Below are 26,123 nucleotides of genomic sequence, written 5' to 3'. Positions count from 1 at the left end.
TTTAGTTTTCAAAACAAAACTATGTCAAAGGAAAAAAAAATTTTCAGTTTCAATTTTTTGGCAGTTTTGAGTTATAAAATGATTAAAAATGATAAATTAGAGCCCTCTGACAAATTTTTATCCATTTGGAGCAAGATTTGACAAAAATTGCTTTGACACAGTTTTTGACACAGTTTTTTTGCTCTTGATTTAGTTTTCAAAACAAAACTATGTCAAAGGAAAAAAAAATTTTTCAGTTTCAATTTTTTGGCAGTTTTGAGTTACAAAATGATTAAAAATGATAAATTAGAGCCCTCTGACAAATTTTTATCCATTTGGAGCAAGATTTGACAAAAATTGCTTTGACACAGTTTTTGACACAGTTTTTTTGCTCTTGATTTAGTTTTCAAAACAAAACTATGTCAAAGGAAAAAAAATTTTTCAGTTTCAATTTTTTGGCAGTTTTGAGTTACAAAATGATTAAAAATAATAAATTAGAGCCCTCTGATAAATTTTTATCCATTTGGATCAAGATTTGACATAACCTTAAAAAAAATCTTAAACGATAAATTTTCTTACCAATTTCGTTGATTTCGATCTCTTAAAATGACAATTAATTTCCAATGGAGCAATTTGAATTTTGCTTTTGCTCAGTTTTTGACACAGTGACGTCTCTTGCTTTTGCTCAGGACAAATAACCTCAAAAAATCTTAAACGGGATAAATTTTCTTACCAATTTCGTACAGAAATGAATAAAAATTAATTTTCCACGTGAAAGATCAACAAAATCATTTTCAGATGAGAAAAAACTTAAATTAGTAAATAAAACTCAATAATTTTTATTTTTTAATAAACAGTTAATTATTTTATTTATTTTCAATAAACTTTTTTACTGTGTATGTTGTTTTTCTTTGTTTTGTAGAAGAAGATATTTTCCATTTTTAATCTAAATTTCTATTTATCTCATTCATCTCATCATGCTTAAAACTTTATCATATATTTATATATATATTTTATATAATAATATTAATAATCATATAATAATAATAATAATTTTATTTCTCAACTATTTTTTATAATAATTTTAATTTTTTTTTTTGTAATTGCCTCTTTTAAAAAATATTTCCTCCAAAAGGGGCCTTACACAATTATTTTTTTCTTTTAAATTTTCTTCTAGGTACTAAATTTACTTTCACGAAGAAAATTTCCAAATATTTTTTTTTAATACTTTCTTTCTTTAATTTTTTCATTAATATTATTTATTTATTAAGAATTAATAAAAAATAATAATAAAATGGAAAAAATAGCAAAAAAATTTATATTTAAAGATTAATGTACAGAGTTAATAAAAATAAAAAATAATTATTCGTTGGTACTTTATTATAGTTTATATAATTTTTTTTTAAATGTAATATTAATAATTAATTAATATTTTAATTAAATATTTTATTTTTTTAAGAAAACTCAAAAATTCAAATAAAGAAGGCGATTGTGTCTAAAATTTATATAAATTTTGAAAGTTTATAAAGTTATCAGTTCTTCTTTATATAGTTTTGTGTATAATTTAATATAATAATATTTTTTTAGGCGATTTAGCTTACAAAGATTTTTTCCAAAAAAATGTATATCAGGAGAAGGTATGTAGTGCCATTTATTTTTTTTTTTTTTATATTATTAATTTTTAAAAATATTTTTTTATTTATTATTATTACTTTTGTTACATCAACAAGCTTTTTTCTATTATTTTTTAATTATTCTGTCTTGCACGCATTTATTTTTATTTTTATCTACATTTATAATTTTATTTTTTTTTTTTAATTTGAACTACAAAACATTTATTTTTTTTATTTATTTTTAATATTTTTGTAGTTGCTGTATTGTGATTTATATTTGGTAACCAACACATAGCTGTAGCTTCGTCTCTCAACTGTGATTTGAGAGATTTTTTGGTTTGCTGTGGATCAAAATTTTGGTACCTTCGTGCGTTCTGTGCCGACCGAGGGAATGTTGGCTTTGGTATTTTTTGTTGGTTTATTATTTTATTTTATTTTATTATTTTTTTTAAATGAAAAATGTGATGTTTGTGTAAAAATTTAAAAAAACTTAACTTTGAGAGTGAAAAAAAAAATCTTAAAAATTACAAAAAATAATATTTTACAAGAAATTATAGAAAAATTCCCTTTAAGGGATTTTTTGTTAATATTTTTTTAAGTTTATTGCACGGATGTACCTTGCCTTATAATTATATTTATTTAATAAGTGATTAAATAAAGATTTATTTACATAATTAATGCTGATGTTGTCAGTCGTAAGTCGTTTGTCAAGCTCGATCAGGTCAAAAATATTTTTTCAGATTTTTTTTAGATATATTTTTTTTTTAACATTTAAACATTTATGGATCTACATTTGATGTATACCAATAATATAAATTTTTATAGACACTTTCCAAATTAAATTGACATCTGCTTGATTATTTTTTTAATGTATTATTACACAAAATTTCATCTAATAGACATCGACTTTGAGGGTTAATTATACGTTCTTGTTGTCAAATAAGATATTTTTTGGTCAATTTCTGGTTTTTTCGACGTTCGCATTTAAAGTTGCGACATGGAATGTGGTCCATTGGGTTGCGGTGATGGGACATATTCCTTCAAGAGGTCTCGTAATCGTAAAATTTCCTTGCCAGCAGCTGCGAGATCGCCCTGTAATGATAATTCTCGTTCGCGGAGGCGTTTGATGTCACGTTGACAGGTCTGAAAAAAATTAAAAAAAATATTAACTTTTATTTTTTGTGATTTTAAATTATTTTTTTTTATTTTAATTTTTTTATTCAATAAAAAAAATATTTTTAAATAATTTAATAATTTCATTTAATTTAATTTTAAAAAAAATTAAATTAATTTTAATTATTTTATCTTAAATTAATTCAATAATAATTTAATTTATTTTTTAAAATTAAAATTTTATTTTATTTTATTTTAAATATCTTTTTTTTAATTTAATTTTTCTTTTTAATTATTTTTATTTTTAAATATTTTTTTAAATTTTTAATAAATTTTAATTTAAAAAAATTATTTAAATAAATTTTATGATTTTTTTTTCATTTTCAGTAAAAAAAAATAAACTTACCACATTCTGTCGCAATAAATCGAGTTTGTCACACTTGAGTCTCGTAACTTCTTGTCTCAATCCATCGATTTGTTGGAAAACTTCGGGACCTGCAGGCATCAAATTCGGCGCTCCATCTAAACACAAGGAGCAAGCTTTGGTTGTTGCTTCCGCAGATGACATTGATTCAAGTCCTGTGTCACTATCGATGTAAGTTGCTCCTGCATCTGCAAAAAAATCAAAATTTAACAAAAATTTCTTCAAAAAAAACTAAAATTTTCTTACCCATTGGATCCAAATCGACACTATTTAAGCTTGAATCGTCGCTCGTTTCCGACATTGCGACTCCATTATTGCCGTTCGCGTTGTTATTGTTGTTCGCATGCGGATTGCAGGCGTTGTTGTTGTTGTTATTGTTGCTGCTGAGACTGCGATTAAGCGTTGCGCGCGACGTTATATCAGGCGAAGATGCTGCCGAGTCATTGGGAGATCGTTTACTCAACGTGCCGTTCTTCGAAAGTGTACGAATGCCCTGAAAATAGCGGAAAAAACAGGTTGTAGGAAGGGTTTTGTTTACGCATGCAGTTGCGAGTATGCATCAAACGACAAATTACACGACTTTTCAAGGAGTAAATTCTATTTGGGAAATTCACATCACACAGAAAAGGGTATGAAATTTATCGTTATTTTAATTTTTTTAAATGAATTTTCATGAATTTTTTAAATAGTTTGATTAAATTTATTTAAAAATGATCAAAATTATTTAAAAAGTATTTTTTTTAATTAAAAAATTTTAAAAAGTATTTTAATTTAATTTTAAAATAAATTAAATTTTATTAATTAATTATTTTTTTCATTTTTTTAAATAACTTTTTTTTTAATTCAAAATAAAATTCATAATTTTCTGTGCTTCAATTTAATGATATTTATTTTTAAAAATTAAAAAAAAAAACTTTATCAATTAATTCATTTATTTTTTGAAAATTAAAATAATTAAAACAAAAACATAAAATTTTGATTTTAATTTACAAAATATTAAAATAAATTATTTGATTAAATTAATTTTTAAATTTTAAATTTAATATTTTATTAAATTTAAAATAATTTATTTTTTTTTATTTTAATTTTTTAAATTAAATTAATTTTTAAAAAATTATAAAACTTTTATCAATACAATAAAAAAAATAAATTTATAATTTTTTAAAAATTTAAAAAAAATAAAAAAAAATTATTTTAATTCAGATAAAAAATTAAAAAAAAAATTTTAATGTTTTTATAATTTATTTTAATTTTTTGAATTTTTTTTTAAAATTTTTTTTTTAAATATTTTTTTTTAAATATTTTTTTTTATTTGTCGTTATTTTATTTTTTTCTTAAATTATTAAAAAAAATACTTACATTATTACTGCTCATTTCAGCGATACTTGGTTCCTTGGAGCGTTTTCCCGTCAACGAATGCTTGTTCGAGCTCTCTACCTGATCAACACTCTGCGATCTTACACGAGAAATCAACGCTTTTTTCACGGTATCAATGAATCGTGTGCCCGCATTTCCGCTTTCGCTCTTCGGAGTATCAGGCGTTGGCGACGTTGCTCCTCCCGGTAAGAGATCTGATCCCAAAAAGTCACGAGTTTTCTCTTTCAGCTCTTCAACCAAGTTCTGCAAGAGCGACGTTCGTGTTCGTAACTCGAGTTTTGCGAATTTCTCGGCTTTGTAGCACGCATTTTCAGCATTAATTAGTTTCGTCAAGAGGAATTCCTTGAGTTCGGGTCCTTTGCGAAAAACTGCGGGATTTGGCAAAGTTGGTCCGAAGAAGGGAACATCGTCGCGCGCTGTTACGGAGACCTTGTATCGCGTATTGGGAGTATTTGGCTCGAGTGGTTGGATAATGATGAATGCGTGCAAGAAATGACTGGCAATCATGTCGGGCGAAAAGGGCGTATTTGACTCTTGGAACACGATGGCGACAATATCGTTGCCAATGTGACGTTTCCGTTGCAATTGTTGCGGATCGGCATCCGTGTACGGGAGCAAAGTCGAGACATGGAACATAATTTCGCGTTCTTTGAAGACCTCATAGACCGCCGTGTCGCCCGTATGCCCATTTTGGATATCCAAACCGCCGCGATACCCTTTGTGATCTTTCAGACGAATCCGCTGCCCAATTACATCCAAAAATTCCTCGAAAGCGGGCGACGTACAATTATTTCCGAACAACTCCTCTTCCGTCGTTTGTCCGAATCTTTGGTATAAAACGCCAAATTTGAAATTTGAGACAAGCACATGCTCGTCGTAGTTGGCAATCGCATTCGATGCCTTCGGACAAAGCACTGGCATGAAGTTATCGACGCTAATTTGCTCGTTCAACAGTTGCGCCATCTTGATGGGACTCGGATTGGCGCCCAAACACGACGCCGGAATAATTTCGTGCATCGTTCCCGTCCTCAAACGCAACAAAATCCTTATATGCTCCTGATTTGCGACATTTTCCGACTTGATCGACAACAAAACGGGTCCCAATTGATCATCGTGCCCCACGAGATTCGAGTGTTCTCGTCCCACAAAGAACCTCCGGTAGCATTTCGCCGTGTCATCTGTCTCGAATTTGGCGCGCCACGCAGAATTGGGCAACACGGGATTGCCACGAGCGTCAAAAGCGCATTCGTGATCGGTGCCGTCGAGCCAATAACCTCCGTTAGCGGGCAGAACAATCATGGGATATGGACCTGGTTTGGCGAGAGCCTCTTCGAGGAGACGCTGCGATGCGGGAATTGTCGAGACAATTGAGGACGATTGCGAACTCACGCTGGATTGGGAGTGATATTGATGCCCATTGGACAAATGGGAGGAATTGAGTTGCGGAGAGGCTGGCGTCGATACGGAGGTTGAACTGTTTGCGGAGTGTCGTTGGGAACGAGGCAGCGACGATTGATGTGTCAGGGATAAACTGTCGCTGTGTAAGTTGGGCACTCGTTCTTCGCGGGAACTCTGAAAAGAGAAACAGGAAAAATATTTTATTAAAAAATTTGTTTAATTTTCTTTTTTTTTAATTTTAAATTTAAAATTATTTTTTTTAAATTCAATTTTAAAAGTTTTAAATAATTTTTTTTAAAATATTAATTTTATTGGTTTTTTTTTATTTCAAGTTTTTAATTTTTATTATTTTCTGTAAATTATCGAATTTTATTTCACTTTAATTTTTTCATTTTTATTTTTTTTTTTTTAACTTTAAAGTTTAAAGTTCATTTTTATGAACTTTCATGAATTTTGATTTTTAAATATTTTTTTTTTAAATTTTTACTAATTTTTCATAAACTCTGCTTTTAAATAAATTTCTTTTAAATAATTTTTTTTTTATTTCAATTTTTAATTTAATTTTTTTTTTAATTTTTAGATTATTTTTTGTTCAAATATTAATTTAATATTTTTTTAACTGAAATTTTTATTTACTTTATTTATTCATTTTTTCATTTATTTTTAACTTTAAATAAAATTTTTAAATAATTTTTTTTTTTATTTTTAACTTTATTAAATTTAAACTTTATTTTTAAATTATTCAATTTTTTTAATTTTTAAATAATTTTTTTTTTTTTTTAAATTAAATTTTTTTTTATGGTTTAAAAATTTATTATTTTTAATTTAATTTTTATTTATTAAATTATTCTTAATTTTTTTAATTTTAAATAATTTTTTATTTTTTTTTTTTTTTTATTTTTTAAATAATTTTTTTTGCTTGAATTTTTTTTTTCACAATTAAAATTATATTTTTTTTTATTTAAAATATTTAATTGAACTTTTAATATTTTTAAATTTTAAATTATTTTTTTTATTATTTTTTAGATATTTTGTTCGCACTTCTTCACTATCATCATCGTCATCGTCAATACTCCTGCGATGGTGACAAAGCACCCAATAACGCACATCGCCCATTCGCTGCATCTTAACTTTCACTCTTAAATTTTTTCCGGTAAATATTTATTATTTTTTTTTATTTATTTTCCGTTTTAGCGACAAGAACGTCTTATTCGCTCAACAATTCACCGACTAATAAAACATTTACCGGATAAATATCACGACAATGCCTCAACACACATTCGATTTTCTTGCAAGAAGATACGTTCCGATCATGTGAATGCTCTGCAAACATATATTTATTGAACTTGAATGGGCTCTCAATGCAACGGCATTCGTACACACAAGTCAGCGGGATGCAGAAAACAGCTAAAAACACGTTCTCCATTGATAAGCTGATAAGAAAATGTGAGGAAAGTTTTTTTTTTTGGTTTCGTAAGAACATGAACGCACGAACATGACAAAGGGAGAAAATTTCGCGGAAATTCTAATGATACCGATTTACGAGAAGTCATCAAATTACCTTTTAATTGCAAGACAAGAAAGACTTTTTTCCGGAAAATCTGACAATGACAACGGAGCAATAATAATTGTTGTTTGTTTATAAATAAATTCGTTTCTTTAGAGTTTTTTTTTTGTCGTTCTCTTGGAAAATTGCCAAGTCAATTTCATAAACTCCCAATCCACATAATAACAGTAAAGAAAATGGAGTTTTGCACAAATTTGCTTGTTTCTTTTGTCTTTTTGTGTGTTTTTGGAGAAATAATGAATATTTAAAGTTTTTTTCTTGTGTGTAACGGAAAACGATAAAAAGCCATCGGCGAAAAATTGCTTCCAATAATTTTTTATTTTTATGATTTTAATGCACGATGAGGGATGTTGCTGAGCAATTTTTTGGTAATGGTTCATGAAAATGTTAAATTTTATTTTTTGAAGTGCCTTTGTTAAGTAAATTATTTGAAGAAAAAATAATTTTTGGGACTTATTCATAGAAATTCTCTTAATTTTTTTTTCAAAGTTTATAAAACTTTTAAATTAGAATAAAAAATATTTTTTTTACAATTTTTTGAGAAAAAATTTCACATTTTCAAAAAAATAAAAATATTTTTTTTTTAATTTTTGGTATTTTTTTTTTAATTTTTCAAAAATTACTCAAAGCTATAAAAAATTTAAAAATCTTATATTTAAAAAAAAATTTAATGAGTTAATTTTTTTTAAAAGAAAACTCACTTTTTTGCTTTTCAATTTCTGAATTTTTATCCTTAAATTAGATTTTTTCTTCAATTTTTTTAAAATTTTCATGATTTTTGCCAAAATTGATTTTTTTTTCTTCTTTCAAAGCAATTTTTCGTTACAAATTTTAACAAAAATTGATTTTTTTTTCAATAACTTTTAATGAAAACTTTAATTTTGTTCTTGTTTGAGTACAAAATTTTTGTAGTATTTTTTCTCTTGACTGAATGTCAACTAAAAGGCAAAAAAAAAAATATTTTCCTTTGATTTTTTTTTTCTTCTGAGTCATTTTTCTGTTCTAAGGAACGGATCATTACGTAAATTTTTTTCCTGTTTTTCTATTTTTATTTTTTTTTATCAAACAAGGAACTATTGAGACGTAAATAAACAAGAAAAAAACTACCTTTGTCATCCTTTTAAATTTTTTTCATATATTTTCGTCGAATTTCGCTACAAGGGAGACACAAAAAGTAAGAAAATTCACTCAAAAAGAATTTTAGAAGACATTTTAATCCCTTTTCGGCTTATTTTTGTGAGATTATCTCTTGAAAGTGTGTCACATTAGAGTCGCAGGTGCTTTTAACTGACTCCAAATGTTTGCTTGACTTTCGTACGAAAATATTTTCAAGCAAAAAAAATTTTTTTTTTTTATAATTTTTGTCCTTCAAAGGCTTTAAAGTGCCTTTTTTCTGTGTAGAAAAGACTTAATTGAGTCTCTTCATCCAAGGTTTTCCACGTTTTCAAAAGAAAATTGTTGTCGAGATTCATCAAACATGTGAGGTACGTACGACAAATAGAAACATGTGCATTATTCATGAGATTTTGAGCATCATCGTTGATGGATGTTTGACATGCGGTTCAAGTGCCAGAGCCGTATTTTCTCTCGTATGTCGCATTTGGCGCAAAACGTTTTCTCGCAACATCCCTGAAAAATCTGCACGTTTGTCTCACGTTATCGAAATCGATTTTCCTCCTTTTTTGCTATATTTATGAATGGAAAGTTTGTTTTCCCTGTTATTTGTGGTACGTCATGCAAGTTCACATTCGACGACGGGGAAGTCAGAGAAACGCACCGAGGAACATGTGATTTAATTTACATTTCTTGCGAATACGTTGCACGTTGAGATGAAAAGAAAATAGTTGGAAATAAAGGGGGAAAGTTCAAGATTTATCGAAGACGGGTAAGTTCATGAACAGTTTTTGACAAGAATAAATTTTTTTTTTGACAAATGTCACGTTTTTATAAAAATTTAGGATTTTTAGAGGGTTTTTAAAAAAAAAATTATTTGATAAAATTTTTTTTTCTTAAAATTTAATTTTTAGAGTTATTTTTAATTTTAAATTAAATTAAAAATTAAATAATTATTAATTAATATATTTTTTTAATTTTCAAATATTTAAAATTATTTTTAATTTAATTAATTTTTAAATTTGAATAATTTTTTTATTTATTTGAAAATTAAAAAAAATTATTTAAAATTAATTTAATAACAAATTTTATTTTATTTTTTTATTAAAAATATTCTTTTTTTAATTTTTTATTTTATTTTATTTTTTTTTTAACTGAAAAATTAATAAAAAAAATAATTCTTTAGAATTTTATTAAATTAAATTAAATTTTATTTTTAAAATAATTAAATTATTTTATTTTAATTAATTATTTTAAAATAATTTTTAATTTTTTTTTTTAATAAAATTTTGAATTTAAATAAATTCAAAGAAATTTTATGTAAAATTTTTTTTTAAATAAAAATCTGAATAATTTCCTTGAAAAAAAATGAAAGAAAATTCAAATCCAAAAACTATATGAACAAAAGTCTTGTGAGTGCAATTCAAACAAGAAGAAATATCAAAAAAAGAAAAATTCTTATCGCGTCCGGCATTTTTCCATATAAAACACATACGGAAAGGCGTTGATGATGATTGTACAAAATAATGATGATTATGGGAAATTCGACATATTTTCTTGTATTTCCTTCATATCTCTCTTTATTGCACTATAATTTCGTGTTTCCTCCCCCATTTTCTTATATTTTTTCCTGCATACTTTTTCTTGTTAGTTTTCTGCTGGTAGAATTATTTGATTTATGCAAAAAAAAAAAAAAAATGAAAGAAGTTCGTGCTCAAGTGTGCAATTTTTGACTTCTTTTACAACTGTCGAGACAACTCGTCGTGAAATCGACATGAAAGACTCGGAATTTGATAAAATTCACACATATTGCGTCAAAAATTGGAACAAAGCGTGAATTAATTACGAATTATTATTTAATTGCTTCTTTTTTTTTCATTTACGTAACAAATTGTCGGTTTGTCTGTTAATGAAGCGAACACCTTATTTTTTCATGTCAAAGTCATCCGATCGCTGCTGATTAGTTGACGAGCTGGAGGAGGACAGAACGTAAGCTGAACGTGATTGAATTTGTTGACCATCGAAGGTAAGTTGCAAAAAAAAAAATATTATTGACCATTGTTTATTTTTTCAAAAGGGGAGACACGCATTTTATGATTAACTGGATTTATATCGTATCGTGCGATAATAGCGGGAGTTGCAATAGAAAGCGACGTTTTATTGGTTTTTGGCACTCCAGCACGTATTTTACGCAATTACAGACGAGAACGGGCGATGAGTCATCCTTGTTTGGGTTGAACGGGAAGCGAAAAGAGGGAAATGGAACACAAAAAGAGGGAAAAAAGGGAGAAACAGATAAAAATAGAAGAGGAAAAAGGTGAATTTTTGATGAATAGTTTTAAAGTAAAAGGAGAGAACGGTCCTCTCAGAGACGAGTTTTATGAGTTTTTGTAGGGAAATTGTTTGTTTTTGTCTTGTTTTCGATTTTTTGCACTATTTTGGCAGAGACTAGACTTTTTGTAGACATAAAATTAATTTCGCTTCGTCTGCGTTGTTTTGCTTTTGTCTCGAATTTTAACTTGAGACAATTGAATAGCAAAGTCAACTATTCGACATGTGTCGCAAAGCAGTTGCGATCAGCAGTAATTTAATTTATTTACTCAGCTTTGCTGGTTTTTGTTCTCTGTGTTTGGAAAATAAATTAATCTTAAGTCATTTAATTTGATTTATTTTTTCAAAGGTCTTAAATTTAACATTTCTTTTAGAAAAAAATTTTCAAGACCTCGAGAGAGAAATTTGAACTCTCAGAGAGAAATTTTAGACCTCAAGAGAGAATTTTAAGTCTCAAGAGAGAATTTAAGACTCTCAGAGAGAAATTTTAGACCTCAAGAGAGAATTTTAAGACTCTCAGAGAGAAATTTTAGACCTCAAGAGAGAAATTTAAGACTCTCAAAGAGAAAATTTAAACCTCAAGAGAGAATTTTAAGACTCTCAGAGAGAATTTTAAATCTCAAAAGAGAAAATTAATCTCTCAGAGAGAAATTTAAGACTCTCAGAGAGAAATTTTAGACCTCAAGAGAGAATTTAAGACTCTCAGAGAGAAATTTTAGACCTCAAGAGAGAATTTTAAGTCTCAAGAGAGAAATTTGAACTCTCAGAGAGAAATTTTAGACCTCAAGAGAGAATTTTAAGACTCTCAAAAAGAAAATTTAAAACTCAAGGGAGAATTCAAGACTCTCAAAGAGAAATTTAAAATTTTAAGAAAGAAATTTTAAACTTCAAAAGTTAATTTTAAGACCTCAAGATCGAAAATTCATCATTAATTGAATCGCCAAGCGAATATTTTAATGAAAACAACACGACACAACTTTGACGACGAGGGAATTAAGAACTCATTAAAGAAACTTGACTTGCAAAAAACAACACAAAGTATCAACTCGCATGTTCCATTCATGTTCTGAAAAAAAAACATTAACATAACGCTGTTTTAATCGTCTCGTTGCAAAGATTTGTGGAAGAAGGAAGGAAAAAATAATTGTTTAAACGAACAAAAATTAAAAACAAGTGTTGTACTTTGCTTGCTTCGACTTTACTTGATCCATGACTTCTCGGCACTCCCTGTTCAGTTTTTTTTTTAATTTTTTTTTCTCTTTTGCTATTAATATTATTAAATAATATTTCGTTGGCGTTTTTTTCTTCTTCTTCTTCAAATCTTGTCTTGTATCTTCTTCTGAGATTTTTTTTTTCGAGTCTTTTGTTCGCGTTTCATGGGAGTGTTATTTGTTCAAAAAGTCAAGAAATTAAAATAAAACATATTGTTGCAGCAATCTTTAATTAATTCACTCTTTTATCCGTTTTTCCATCCATTCAGGCAGGCACCTCCAACAACGTCGACGACGACGACGAGACGCACAAAACAAACGTAAAAAGTGTGAGTCATGACTGCATGTTGTCATCAGTTTGCACACACGAGACACAATTCATTCACGACGACGAGACACGGGAGAGAGAGTGACGTGCGTTCCGAGAGAGATGATTTATTAAAATTTCATTTATTTTAATTTATATGCATATTTGGCACGATAAGTTCTGCCATTTCTGACGTTCCAAGCGAACGACAAGTTTAGAATATTTCGAGTTAGAACGGAAGAAGAACATAAGAAGAAAAAGTTTCCATCGATCTCCAATCAACTGTTCAACGCTGAAATTCTAAAACATTGTTTGGCACAATAATCCAGATTTTTTTTTAAATCATAAATCTGCAGCGACGACAAAATTTATGTTTGTTCGCCGGATATGCAAAAATTATGCATTTAAAGTGTTTCGCTTGCTTGCTAGACCAACACAACGACACACAATGAACAATGCTCTCATAAATTTATTAAATTTTTTAAAAAGTTTTGAGTTGGTCGTTCGTGTTCTTGCTGCTTTGCTGTAAAAAATTCGAGTTTCGCAATTAAAATTTTTGTTCAAAATGATTTTTTAAGATTTTTGTTCGAAATTTATAAAAATTCTATGAAATTTATTCAAAAATGTCAAAAATATCACTCAAAAATTAAAAATTTAGAAAAAAATTTGACATTTGTCAATTCAAAAAATGACCGTTGAGAAAAAAATTTATTTTTCTTTGCTTTTTAGCAAAAATTTTTTTTTTGAAATTTGATATCTGTCAATTCAAAAAAATGACAGTTTAAAAACATTCATTTGTAATTTTCAATAAAATTAAATTTTTAATTTAATAAATTTTAATAAAATTTTTATTTAATTTTAAGAAAAATTTTTATTATAAATGTCAATTCAAAAAAAAATTAATGTTAAAATTTAATAATTTTTTTTTAATAAATTTTTTTTAAAAAAAAATTTTTATTTTAAATTTTTATTTTTTGTTAAATTTTTACATTTGTAATTTTTTTTAAATTAAAGTTCAAAAAATCTCGTTAAAGTTAAAAAAAAACTTTAAAATTAACAAAAAATGCACTTTTTCACATTTTTTTTATTCTTTCTTTTTTTCATTTCAACTTTAGCAAGAAACAACCCAAAGCACCATCCGCCAGCTGTAATAATCGTAAAAATGTATCGGCATTAAGAGTCCAGTCCATTTAGTTTCTTGCATTATTTATTAGTAAAAATGCTTGATGACAGCTTGCCGACGACTGACGAACTAATATGAGGGTGATATCATCATATAATTTGGGCTTCGACGTCGACATTTCATGCAAAAAAACACAAAAAGACGACGCAAGCAGGTGAAACATACGAAAAAAAAACAAACAAACAGATGAAAAAAAAAGTTTTCTATTAAAGTTTGTTTGTTTTTTTTTCATACAGAGAACTTTTGTGAAAGAGACACAAAATTGCGTTTTTATGACAAATTGAAGTGTCTTTTAAAATGAAAGATGAGCAAACGAAATATCTGCATCCAATTTTTGCATCAAATTCAAATGCAGGTGAACTTTTTTGTGTTTATTTTTTTATGATAATAAAATTTTTAAATTTTTCAGGACGATAAATGTCGACCAGGCAGCTGTCGGTTTAATATTTTATGGATTTTTATTCATTTTTTTACGTTAGAACTCGTTTCTGGACAAAATTGAATCATATCTTCGAGCAAAATATCAAATTGAGCAGCATTGTTCGTTACAAATAACAGAAACCACAAACATTTTTCATCATTATTGTAGTTTTATGAGTACTAAATAGAACAATACGAGGTATTTATTTACTAAAACTTGACAAACAAAGAATCTTTTTTTGTGCTTTTTCTCGATTTTTAGTGCAAAGAAGGCATGACAATGTGTGAAATCTCGGCACAAAGTAAATAAATATGGCAAACATGAATGAGAATGGAAGATAATAAAAAATAACAACAACTAATGTTATTATTATTCGTCTCGAAAATATCTCGGATTACTTTTTGTAGCAGAAAAAAAGGTGAGAAAACGCAAAAAGTGATGTAATAATAGTGCGACATCGTAGAAACAAAGCTGATAATGACAATGCGCGCACTATAAAAGGCAAAAAAAAATGGAGAAATGCTCAACAGTTGATTATGACAACGAAAAATTATTATTAATCTAAGAATTCCCGTGGCGTGCGATGATTACGAGTAAGAAGAGGTGTAAAGCCATAATTTTTCGCTCAAATCAAATTATGTCGTTGTACGAAGTTATTTAATTTAATGAACGCACGCAAGAAGATGACAAATTTGTTGGAAATGACGCCGATAAAGACAGGTAAGATGATAATTAAATGAAAGCTTAAGCGCCCACAGATATTTTTTGATTATTTTTTGTGGTTTCAGGTCAACGGGAGGTCAAATTCGAACTTAAAATGAAGTTCTTGGATGTTACAACTTACATCATTGAAGAGACTTTTTATGCTAAAAAGTCAAAAATTCAACTAAAATTGTTGCAACTTTCACGTGCTATTATTTAATTGAAATTGCTCAAAATATCAGTTTTTCTGACATAATTAACGCCATTATTTCATCAAAAGTTAATTTTTTGGTTCCATAACCAAAAAAAATTATTTCTCAACTTTGCTCCAATTTCCTTTCTAACACAAAATTTAACGAAAATAACTTCATAAATCCTTATACGTAAAAAAAAAAAACTTGTCTTTTCTGACACATTTTCCCACAATTATGTAAATCATCTCCAATTTCATCTCCATCGCATACAAAGTGAATAAAAAAATATGTTCATTTAAATCATCATCACCCGTAATAACGATAATTTACGAGCATTAACATGCAATAAAAAGTCAAGGAATATTGAATGGATGGATGAAAGTGTATCAAAAACAAAACTATTTGTATCACTTCTTTCGTGCGTTTTTTTCTGTATAATATATTTTTTTTTCTTTTATTATTTATTATTATTTTTCCCATTTTAATGAGATTTGGTCTCGAAAAATTCATAGAAAAAGATTTACATTTTCCCAAGCATGTTTTTATTTTGCTTATCTAAATAGACTTTAAAAAAAGAGAGAATTCGAGACAATGGAGAAATATTGACTCACTGACTGACTAAAAAATATAAAGAGAGTTGAAAAATATTTTTTATTGCATCTTTCTTGTCTTCTTTGTATGGACATGAAATTCTCCAAAGACGCAATAAAAAGGAAAATTTTCATATTTTTCTCATAAAATTGATGCAACTCGATAAAAGTGACACACACTCATTTTTTTACAATTTTTTTCATATTTTTTTTTTGGCACAAAAAATGACCTCATGCGAATTATCATTCGTGTCAAGGTTCTGTCGTTCATTCTAACGTTCTAGCATAAAAAAACGTAAAAAAAGATTAGATTAGATAACTTTTGTGTTATTTATTTAGCAGAGCGAAGCACGTATTAATTTAGAATTTTCTTTAATTACCGTGTGTGTTTAAAAAAATTTTACATTTTTACATTCAAAAGTGATAGCTTAGCTGGTTTTAGCGAAAAGTGGTTAGTTACTTAGGGTGTGAACCGAACCATGATTCCGCTCGAGAAATATTTCTACTTTTTTACTGTTTTTTTTTCTCTTTCTGTCTTCGTTTCTTCATTATTTTTTAAAATAATAACAATGAGTTGAAGTTAAAAAAGAGAAGAACGCAAGAAAGGTCGATGCATAATTACAACCGAAGACGACGTTGAAGTGCGAAATCCGAGGCGTGTTCTTGAATTTGATGAGTTTTTACCTTAATTGTATTTTTTCTGTATTTTTAGATGACTCAAGAGCGACAAGACAAGCCCAGATAGAACTCAACGAAGAAGTCGCAAGTCATTGACATTTTGCTCAATTACATTCAATTCCGTATCGACCGTTATTTTCTTTCAATTTTTTTTCAGAGTTTCTTCTAAAGCTAAGCAAGCGTGAGAAATCTAATTACTTTTAAAGTGACAAGACCTCGAAGAGTCGTCTCATGAGTCATTTCTGTGCATCGAAATCGGTCACTGTGCCAAAATTCGATTATTTTCGTTATCGATTGTTTTTTTCTCACACAAATGAACAGAGAGATTCACATCATTTGTATTCAAAATTGGTAAATTATTATTCATGAGGATTGTCTTGATAATTAGTTTTCAATGTCGCGCTCATTATGTCAATTCAATGTATTGGTTTTGATCGCAAAAGGGACCGGATGAAGGTTCAATACACGATAATGTGATGAATTTTGAAACAAAATAGCGTTATGGACTCAAAAACGTGTGATTTTATTACTTTTTATGTTAAATTAACGATTTTTTACGTTTTTGAGACTCTAATTTAATATCAAACTAAAAATTATTGTTTAAAAAAATTATTTTTGCTTTTTTAAGAATTAAATCAACATCTAAAAAATTTAAATTAACAACTTTTAGGTTAATTTTTAAACCTCAAGTGTAAAAATCTAACCTCAAAGAAATTATTTTAGTACCTCATAGATCTAAATTCACTTCTTATCGACTCACAACGAGTTTTATATCTCAAAATTCGTCATCACATGTGCTTGTTAACCAATTCTATTGTATATCATGTGTCGAAATTTCAACTTGTGAGTGAAAGTAGCTTGTTAATAACTCAAAATTTGAAACATTTCTTCTTCGAAACTACTCGCAAGGCGCTATTGAAGCGAAAAAACTCATTAAAATAACATAATCATCAATCAGTTTGTTAAACTTAAAAAAAAACTCGCAATGGACAAGTCATGAAATTCATTTTTTTTTTAACTTATTGGTTAGCTCTGGAATCAAAAGGTGTGAAATATTGCGATAACTGTTTGCTTTGTTGTTGTTGATATTTTGTCTTCTTGCTCAACAGACTTGCTTTGTTTATTCCGTTTTGTGAGGTGTGTCGCGATGCGTCGATTTCGTCGTGACAGGAAGTAAAAGTTATTTTTTTTATCAACTTTCGATGATTTACGAACTTCTAATCACAAAAATTTCAACGGAGGTCAATAAATTTTGTTGAACAATAGGTCACGACGAAGCTTTCGGGAGTTAACAGAAAAAAAATGTTTTTAACCTAAATTCAAGTATTTTGTATTGCTGGAACGTTTTTTCATAAATTTATATCAATTTTGTTCACGATTTCTTCTCTTTCTTATCTGCGCTATCTTCTATTGTCTTATTTTTCGTGTTTTTTCATTGTTTACAGTATTAGCTGCCAATATTGGATTTCGTAAGCGAGCCTCATAGCACACAGCAGGGAATCAAATATCAAGATAAATAAATAAATTCCAGTTTCTCCATCAGCGATGAAAAAAAAAACATTTTCTATTGAAATTGAATTGATTGTTCTAGCGATATTTTGCGTGTTTACTGCTCAAATGAAACCGCAGAAACCGAAAAATCTATTAAAAAATGATGTTGATGGATGATTCGGGCTAAAAGTCAACAGAAAATAGGTCAACTTTTATTTATTACTTCCAAAAAGCTCAAATTTTTTTTTCTTGAATTGAAATTCAAGCAAGTTACGTCCCTCAATTAATCCATCATTCCACATATTTAGTATTCAAAGAGTCGCAGACGGTTTGCCAATAAAAATGTTTATAACTTCCTTTGCGTGAGTGTAGCAAGCGTTGTTAATCGATAATATGAACTCGAATTACTTCATCGGTGTTAGATAACTTTTTTTTTGAAACTCTGACTTGAGGGTAAAAAAAAGTCTTGTAAGCTTTTTTCCAAGAAAAATAATATTTTTTTTCGCTTTCTACGTTGATGCCCGAAATTTGCATGAAAAATGGTCGATAATCTTGTAAAATAACTCGAATGTGAAAAAAAACATGTAATGCACTCGGAGATTTATTGTACCTTGAAACAACACCGTGCTGTGCAATTATCGTTCATTTGCGCAAAATTAAAATATAGAACGAGTGCCCAATGAATCTGTTCTGTTAGCCAGTTATTAAATGCATCACTGAACTGAAGCTTTTTTTAATTTGTATTTTATTTTAATTTTTTTTTTTTTTTATTTAAATTTTTTTTTATTTTAATTTTTTAAATTTATTTTTATTTATTTATTTTTATTTTATTTTTTTTTTTATTTTTATTTTTTTTATTTTTTTTTTATTTATTTAATTTAATTTTTTAAATTATTTTTTTTTTTAAATTTTTTTTTTTTATTTTTTTTTTTTTAATTAATTAAAATTTTAATTTTCTAAAGATTTTATTTTTTATTTATTTTAATTTTTTAATTTATTTAATTTATTTTTTTATTTACTTTTTTTTATATTACTTTTATATTTAATTTTAATTTTATTAAATTTATTTTCTTTTATTTAATTTAATTTAATTTTTTAAAATTATTTTTAAAATTTTAATTTATTTTTTTTATTTATTCTAATTATTTTTTTTCAATTTAATTTTTTTTTTTTTTAATTTTAATTTTTAATTAAATTTATTTATTTAATTTTATTTTTTTTATTTATTTTATTTTTTTTAAATTAATTAAAATAAAATTTTCTTAACGATTTTTTTTATTTATTTTAATTTTTATATTTTAATATTTTTAATATTTTTTTTAACTCTGATCTTCTTTTAATATTTTCAGATGAAGTTTGATACAATTTTCAGCATTTAACATCCTCTTAATTTCACTCGGGGTCAAAAACAAAAAATCCGAAGAGCTTGGATCACTTTTGCGAACATCTTGAACTTCAACAGAAGAACCTTTGGAATATTTTTCATGCCTTGCATCAACCTCAACAACAACTTTTTTAGTAGTTTGAGGAGCTACAATCCAAAATTTTAATATTTCATCAGAATTTTTCGCCAAATCTTTATCCAAAAGAGTTCTCATGTCACTTTTCGCTGCCATAATGAGAAGAGTTAAATGATTTTTGTACTTTTCGTATTGGATATTGTGAATGCTGTTCGGTAACGAGATCTTTGGATGATCATAAAGCAATCCTCCGATGCAATAATTCCCGCTTTTAGGAAGAAACGAAGGATTTACAAAAAGTTCAACTTCTTCCTGATCTTTAATTGGGATAAAATCAACGGAAATACATTCGTTGGTGATAAAATGCGACAAAAGACTCGTAATGCACATCTTCTGAAGACACTTTGTGACGGGACATTTGACTGGAGTGCGATCTATTGCCTTTAAATTCGTGTTTGACGAACAATTCTCGCATAAAAATGACTTCAAAACATTTGGAAGGACTTGTTCAACGGAAAATTTAACTGGAATTTGGCAGGAATGGCATAAAATATCCATTTTTGGTAAGTATTTCATGTGATTTTAACAAAAAATTATTTAAAAAATGACATTAACTTCAATGACTTCTATTTTTATGGAAAAATAAAACACTTGTACATCAACTTGTTGCCATTTCATCGTGCAGCAGACCGAAAACCTCCGGAATTTCATCGTTCGTAAACCTCTTGACAACTTTTTTCCACTTTCTGGCTTAATTTCCGTTACGACAACGAATTTATTTGAATAATTTCAATTCACATGTGTTCACCGATCTCTATCTCACGAACGCATGTCTCGTCTTTTTCGGTTCCAAATGAGTTAATATTGAATGTCAGGAAGTCGTAACAGTAAAATTGCCTTATTAAGACATTTATTGAAGCAGGTGAGTTTTATTATACTCATCATCTAGCAGAAATCCAATTAAACTCATTAAAAATTAAATCTGAAGCCCTTTTTTTATTTTTCTCTTTTCAGGCATTGGCAACCAATGCAATCGAGGAATCCGATCAAATGTCGATTATTATTTAAATATTTGATATCACAAGTCAAGGTCGAGGTCAATTGTAATGCGATTGATTTAAATTAATGAGATTTTAAATGGAAGCAGTAGAAATGTCAATTGAAGATTTTTATTTTTCAATGAACAAAGGTGAGTATTGCTTACTTCGAAGAATATTTTATTAATTGACCTAATTGACATTTTCTAAAATTTTTACAGCAGATTAATAAGAAAATTTCCAAACCAAGCTAAGGCCGCTCCAAATGAAAATCAAAAATAAAGTCCAAAATTTTTTTAAAATAAAATGGGGGGGGGGCAAAATAAAAAAAAAATTTGAAATACTATTTTCATACCAAATAACAAAATTTTATCAATTTTTGAGCGTTTAATAATATTTTTGATCCTTTTTTTACTATTCACTTTAAAATTTGCTTATTTAAAATAGATTTCAGTATATTTCATATTGAAAATTAAAGAAAAAAATTTCATAAAAAATAACTGTCAAAAAATTTTGAAGAAGAAAATATTTAAAAATTTTATGAAAAATATTTTTAGAGAAGAAATTTTATGATTTCCAAAACAAAAATTAGAATAAATTGAAAATTTTTCAAAATTTTTTGGAAATTTTCTTGAAAAATTATGGAAATACACCAAAAACGGTCATTTAAAAAAAAAATAGAAAGAAAAAATTTTAATTTTTTTTTTTAATTTTAATTTTTTTTTTATTTTTTTTTATTTTTTTTTATTTTTTTTTATTTTAATTTTTTTTTATTTTTTTTTTTGAATTTCATAATTTTAACTTTTTTTTGAAAATGGAGCATCAGACTTTATTTTTGATTTTCATTTGGAGCGGCCTAATTTTTTATTTTATAAAATTGCGTCAAGATATCTCATTATTCCGTGATGATGAGATCGAAAAGTGTTGTGATAAATAGAAATAAACTTTCGAATTATTTTTATTTTATTATTATTGCAGTGTGTGGCGTAATAGAGAATGAAGGAAAGAGAAACATAAACAAATAATATCTGTTGCCTCAATGCTGCGTAAATGTATGTGTGATGTGAGATAAAGTGACCCAGTTATCGGAGTTGTTACAGCTGTTAAAACGTAATAAGGGAGTTTTGGTTCAATTTATCGATTTAGGGAGCCTTGAGGTATTTTATGAGCTCATTAATTGAAGAGCAATTAAGTTTGTAATTTTTTTCGAAGGTAAAAGGCATCATTTGAAGGTTTTTTATGTTCATTAGATGAACCAAATTCAAGCTTTTCAAGGCATTCAGAATTTTTCTGTTCAAATTTTCATAAAATCTTCTGAAATTGGCATGTGAGAACATTTCAAGTACATTTTTTCACCGCAAAAACTTTTTTCAAGAGCTTTTCTCGTTAAATCGCTCCATAATTGGACCAACTCATCCACAGCAAAAAACGTACGAGAACATTAAAGAGATTACCTTCAATGCTCCAATTCAAAAGTTACTCTACCATGCATCGTCAAATCCTTTTTTCCCATGGTATACGACGGAAATCACATAAGCAGACTTACATTAGTAAACAATTTATGGTATATTGGAATCACATTTCCTTTTTTTTTGTGCGTTGATGTAATTTTTTTCACATGTAGGGATGGAGAAGGATTTCTTCAGTTATTACGAAATTTATGATTTTTGGATGAAAGGAGTTTTGACCCAAAAACCGAAAAATTCGAACTTCCCACGAGATTTTCAAGGGACTTTTACAAAGTTGTTGTCTGGATTTCTCAGAATCGAACGTTCTTATCGCAAAGAACGAGCAAAAAAAATGTGTAAATGTAAATAAAACGATATATGGTCGGATTATGTCCCGCATGTAATTCATTTCATATAAAATTTCATAAAAAAATATGAGATAGCGCACAATATTTCCTTATCTCTCGTTTCTCCCTTGGGTTTTGTGTTTATTTACGAACGGAAGTTCTTTAAAATATTTTATAAAAAAAAAATATTTTTTTAGCAAAAAAAATTCTTGTTGAGGTACTTATCGTATCACTTTACAACAACCAACCAGCATAAAAATTTGATGTCTTCGAACGTGTTTTACATACCTGCAAAGAAAATAATTAAAAATAGATATTGAGTAACTTGGTAAAATATAAAAAAATATAAAGTGACTTTAATAGCATTTTAAACATGACGCGTTGACGTGCTTTCGACAGGAATTCCCTTTTTTTCTTGGTTATGTCATTTTATTATACATGAGACGAGGCACTTTTATTGCTAACAGCCTATCTAATTACTTGCGGTTAGGACATAAAAGTGGATCAAATTTAATGAAAAGTCAAGGTAACTGATACCCAAAACGACCTAACAAGCTAGCTGCTATACGGAAATGATGACATCAGAAAATTATGTCAGAATTACAAGTTCTCGGGATTACGCGATGTGACATCAAAACATGTCCGTAGAAATCGTTAAGTGATTAAAGCGAGATTTATTTCTTCTTTGGCATACACACACACACAGTTTTTTTTATGTCATAATATTTGTCGCGCGCGCAACAAAAATAAAAACACACGTTTATGACAACAACAAAATAAAAAAGTAGAGCAATGTTTAGAAAGAAATATTTTTATAATAAATGAGATGTAAAAATTTTTTGTTATTAGATGAACTGAATCGCATTTTAATTTTTAGAAAATTACTTTGAAATTTTTTCAAATATAATTTTTTTTAAAGATTGAAATTCTGATTATTTTTAAATTATTTAATTCATTTTTAGAAGTTAATAAAAAAAAATTTTTATTAAAAAAAAAAAAAAAAATAATTATTTTTTTTTTAAGATTTAATAAAATTAATTTTATTAACATTTTTAAAATTCAAAAAAAAAAATTAATTTTTTTTTCTATTTTTTCAAATTATTTCGAACAAAAATAAAAAATAAATAATTTATTTTTCAAAAGTTCATAAAAAACTATTTTATAAAAAATATTTATTTTTTTTTGTTTTTATATTTTTTTAAAAATTAATTTTTTTTTTAAATTAATTTTTAATTTAATTTTTAGGTATTTTAGATTTTTTTAAATATTTTTAAAGCATTCTTGAAAAAATAAAAAAAAATTCTTATGATTTTAGGATTTAATAATATTTATTAACATTTTATTATATATTTTATTAATTTTTTTTTTTAAAATTTTATTTTTTTTTTAATTATTTGGAAAAAAATAAAAAAAAATTAAATAAATTTATTTTTCAAAAATTCATAAAAAATAATTTAATAAAAATCTTTTTTTTCGATCTTATATATTTTTAAAAATTAATTTTTTAATTTTTAAGTATTTTAGATTTTTTAAAAATATATATAACATTCTTGAAAAAAAATAATTTTTCTTAAATATTTTTGTTTTTTTACTCAAAAGACGTCAAAACTTGTAAAATTTATTTTTTTCAAAAACTCAAAGAAATTCCGTAAATTTGTGACAATCATTCAATGTCTCCATGACACAAGAGGAATTTTTTCATGAATGTCCATCGTAAAATCTAAGAAAAAAAATATTTCTGTGAAATCCCAGAATTGATAAACGTTGACAATGTTTATTTTTGTAAAGCAAAAAATTCATAGAAAAAAAATTTAAAAACAAGCTCGTGACTATAAAATTATAGTTTTTAATACGACAATCACAACAAAATTATTTATTATTACATTTTTTGTTGTTCGCAACTAAATTGGGCTTTCTAGGATTTAATTTTTTGTCTTCATATGAGAGAAAACGCAATAATTTGAGCACGAAATCAAAAGCACTGAGTTAATCATCATGAAACGCAGGAAAGTTTTTTTTGTTCGTAAAATGACATTTTAACCTTTTTTTTCTTTCTTGCGTCGACGGAACGAATCAACGACTCTATTATTATTTTGATTATTCATTACTTCAGTCCTCGATTCTCTTATAGTTTATTTATTGCGGATACGGTGAACGCCAACACACACAAAAAAAACAAGATTTTATGCAAGATGCATGATTTATTTATTAAAATATTTATTTACAAACGTGCGTGCTCAAGGTTTTTGTTTCTTTTCTTTTTTTTTTTTTGCTTCGAGTCTTTTTTCTATGCAATCCACGGGGTGACATTCGTGTCTAGCTGAGAAGTCTCTCCTTCTCTACGTCTCGAGAGAAACATTCGAGCCTATTATTAAGCAAAAAAAAATTAATAAATGAGTTTAACTCATATAAGTAGGCCGGAATTGGCTTCAAGAGCTATACTTAAGTTAGACACTTTCTCTCGCGCACACACGAAAAAAAAAACTAAAAACTAAATAGCTTTACACGAAAACAGATTTGCATAGAAATTGACATGCAAGAAGTTTGTTGGTTAGTTCGTGAATGAATGAATGACGGATGACCGACAGACCGACGACGAAGGTCAACAAAAAAGAAATTTTTCTTTCCTTTGTGGGCAATTCTATTTGTTAATATGAGGTACGTGAAGCGATTTTTTTAATGGGCTTTTGCGTTGTTATGATAATGAATTACAAATGATACCTAATTAATTTTAATTTTTTATGTGTGGATTTTTTGGGCTATTCAAATTACTTGACGGAGACAAAATATATTTAGAAAGATTAAGAGATAGGTTTGTAAACAAAATTTTTGGTAAAGCGAAAAAAAATATTTGCTTTGTTAATTTTTTTATTTAAAATGATTTGACAGGTGTCAAAAAAATTGTTATTTTGTTTTCTTTTTTTAATTAATTTTTTTATTTAAATTTTTTAATTATTATTTTTTATTAAATTTATAATTTTATTTTAATTTTTGAAAAATTTTATCTTATTTAAGATTCAAAAAAAAATTATTAAATATTTTTTTTTTATATTTTTTTCAAATATTTCTTTAAATATTTTTTTAATCTTTTAAATATTTTTTATTTTTGATTTAATTATGGTTTAAAAATTGTTTCTTAATAAATGAGTTTAACTCATATAAGCGCTTCAAGAGCTATACTTACACTTTCTCTCGCGCACACACGAAAAAAAAACTTTTTTAATTAATTAAAATTATATTTCTCTTAATTTTCTTTATTTATTTATTTTTTAATTCATTTTTTTAAAATTTTTTTTTTTTGTTTAAGAAGTTTTATTTTAATTTAAAAAAAATTATTTTAATTTTAATTTTAAAAATATACTACAAAAAATAATTAATTATTTTAATATGATTTATTTTTATCAAATTGATTTTTTTTAAAATTTATTTTTTTTTTCTTAAATTAATTATTTTTTTTTTAATTTTTTAATTTAATTTATTTTTTTTTTTATTTATTTTTTTATTTATTTAATTTTTTAATTTTTTTTTTATTATTTTTAGTTTTAAAAATTAATTTAATATTTTAATAGGATTTAATTTTATTTTATTTTTAAAAATTAATTTTAAATTAATTTTTTTTATTCTTTTTCTTAATTTTTTTAATAAAACATTTTTTTTTAAATTACAAAATTTTTGAAAAATATTTTTAAACGTAAAGAAAATGTTAGAATTTGATTTGAAGACAAATCTTCATGCAATTGAACAAAAATGACAAATGTTGGTCATTCAATCAAATTTTCCCCATTTTTGTGGTTCTGATCGACCATAATAATAATTGAAACACAACTTTTTTTTCATGTAAGCCTTCACATTGTCCGAATTTTTGGTCAACTCAATTCGATTTTTCTGTCATTTTTTGTACCTACATAGATAACATTTTTTCATGCTTTTCTACCTCTTTTTGATTACATTTTTTTTTTCGTTTTTTTGGTTAGTTCGACATGGCTTGAAACATTGGAAATGCAACAATAACCATGTTACCGAAAATTATTACATGGACAATTTCGTAGATAAATGCGATAAATGTTGATTGAATCGTTTCACATTTTGTTGCCCAAAAACAATTTCGCTTCGATCTGCTCTGCTTGAGTTTTGACGAT

The 26,123-nt window shown here is 26.4% G+C and overlaps 1 protein-coding gene across 3 annotated transcripts in view; it reads right to left on the bottom strand.

The window, feature by feature from the left end:
* Positions 1-1,562: 1,562 nt before the first annotated feature.
* Positions 1,563-26,123, bottom strand: part of LOC134832136 (rap1 GTPase-activating protein 1) — a 51,608-nt gene continuing 27,047 nt past the window's right edge. For 2 of the 3 annotated variants that reach the window (XM_063846041.1, XM_063846042.1), the window contains exons 2-5: positions 4,489-6,078; positions 3,376-3,622; positions 3,112-3,317; positions 1,563-2,735 (exon numbers count right to left, since the gene is read on the bottom strand). In XM_063846041.1, coding sequence (XP_063702111.1) covers positions 2,577-2,735; positions 3,112-3,317; positions 3,376-3,622; positions 4,489-6,078 — 2,202 coding nt within the window. In that variant the 3' untranslated portion in view covers positions 1,563-2,576. Of the gene's footprint in view, positions 2,736-3,111; positions 3,318-3,375; positions 3,623-4,488; positions 6,079-6,945; positions 7,040-26,123 lie in introns of those variants that run through there. The other variant, XM_063846043.1, reaches the window with a different exon arrangement.

Source organism: Culicoides brevitarsis, chromosome 2 (genome assembly GCF_036172545.1).
Source record: "Culicoides brevitarsis isolate CSIRO-B50_1 chromosome 2, AGI_CSIRO_Cbre_v1, whole genome shotgun sequence".
In the NCBI taxonomy this organism is placed as follows: domain Eukaryota; kingdom Metazoa; phylum Arthropoda; class Insecta; order Diptera; family Ceratopogonidae; genus Culicoides; species Culicoides brevitarsis.
This window is presented reverse-complemented; position numbering and strand designations above follow the sequence as displayed.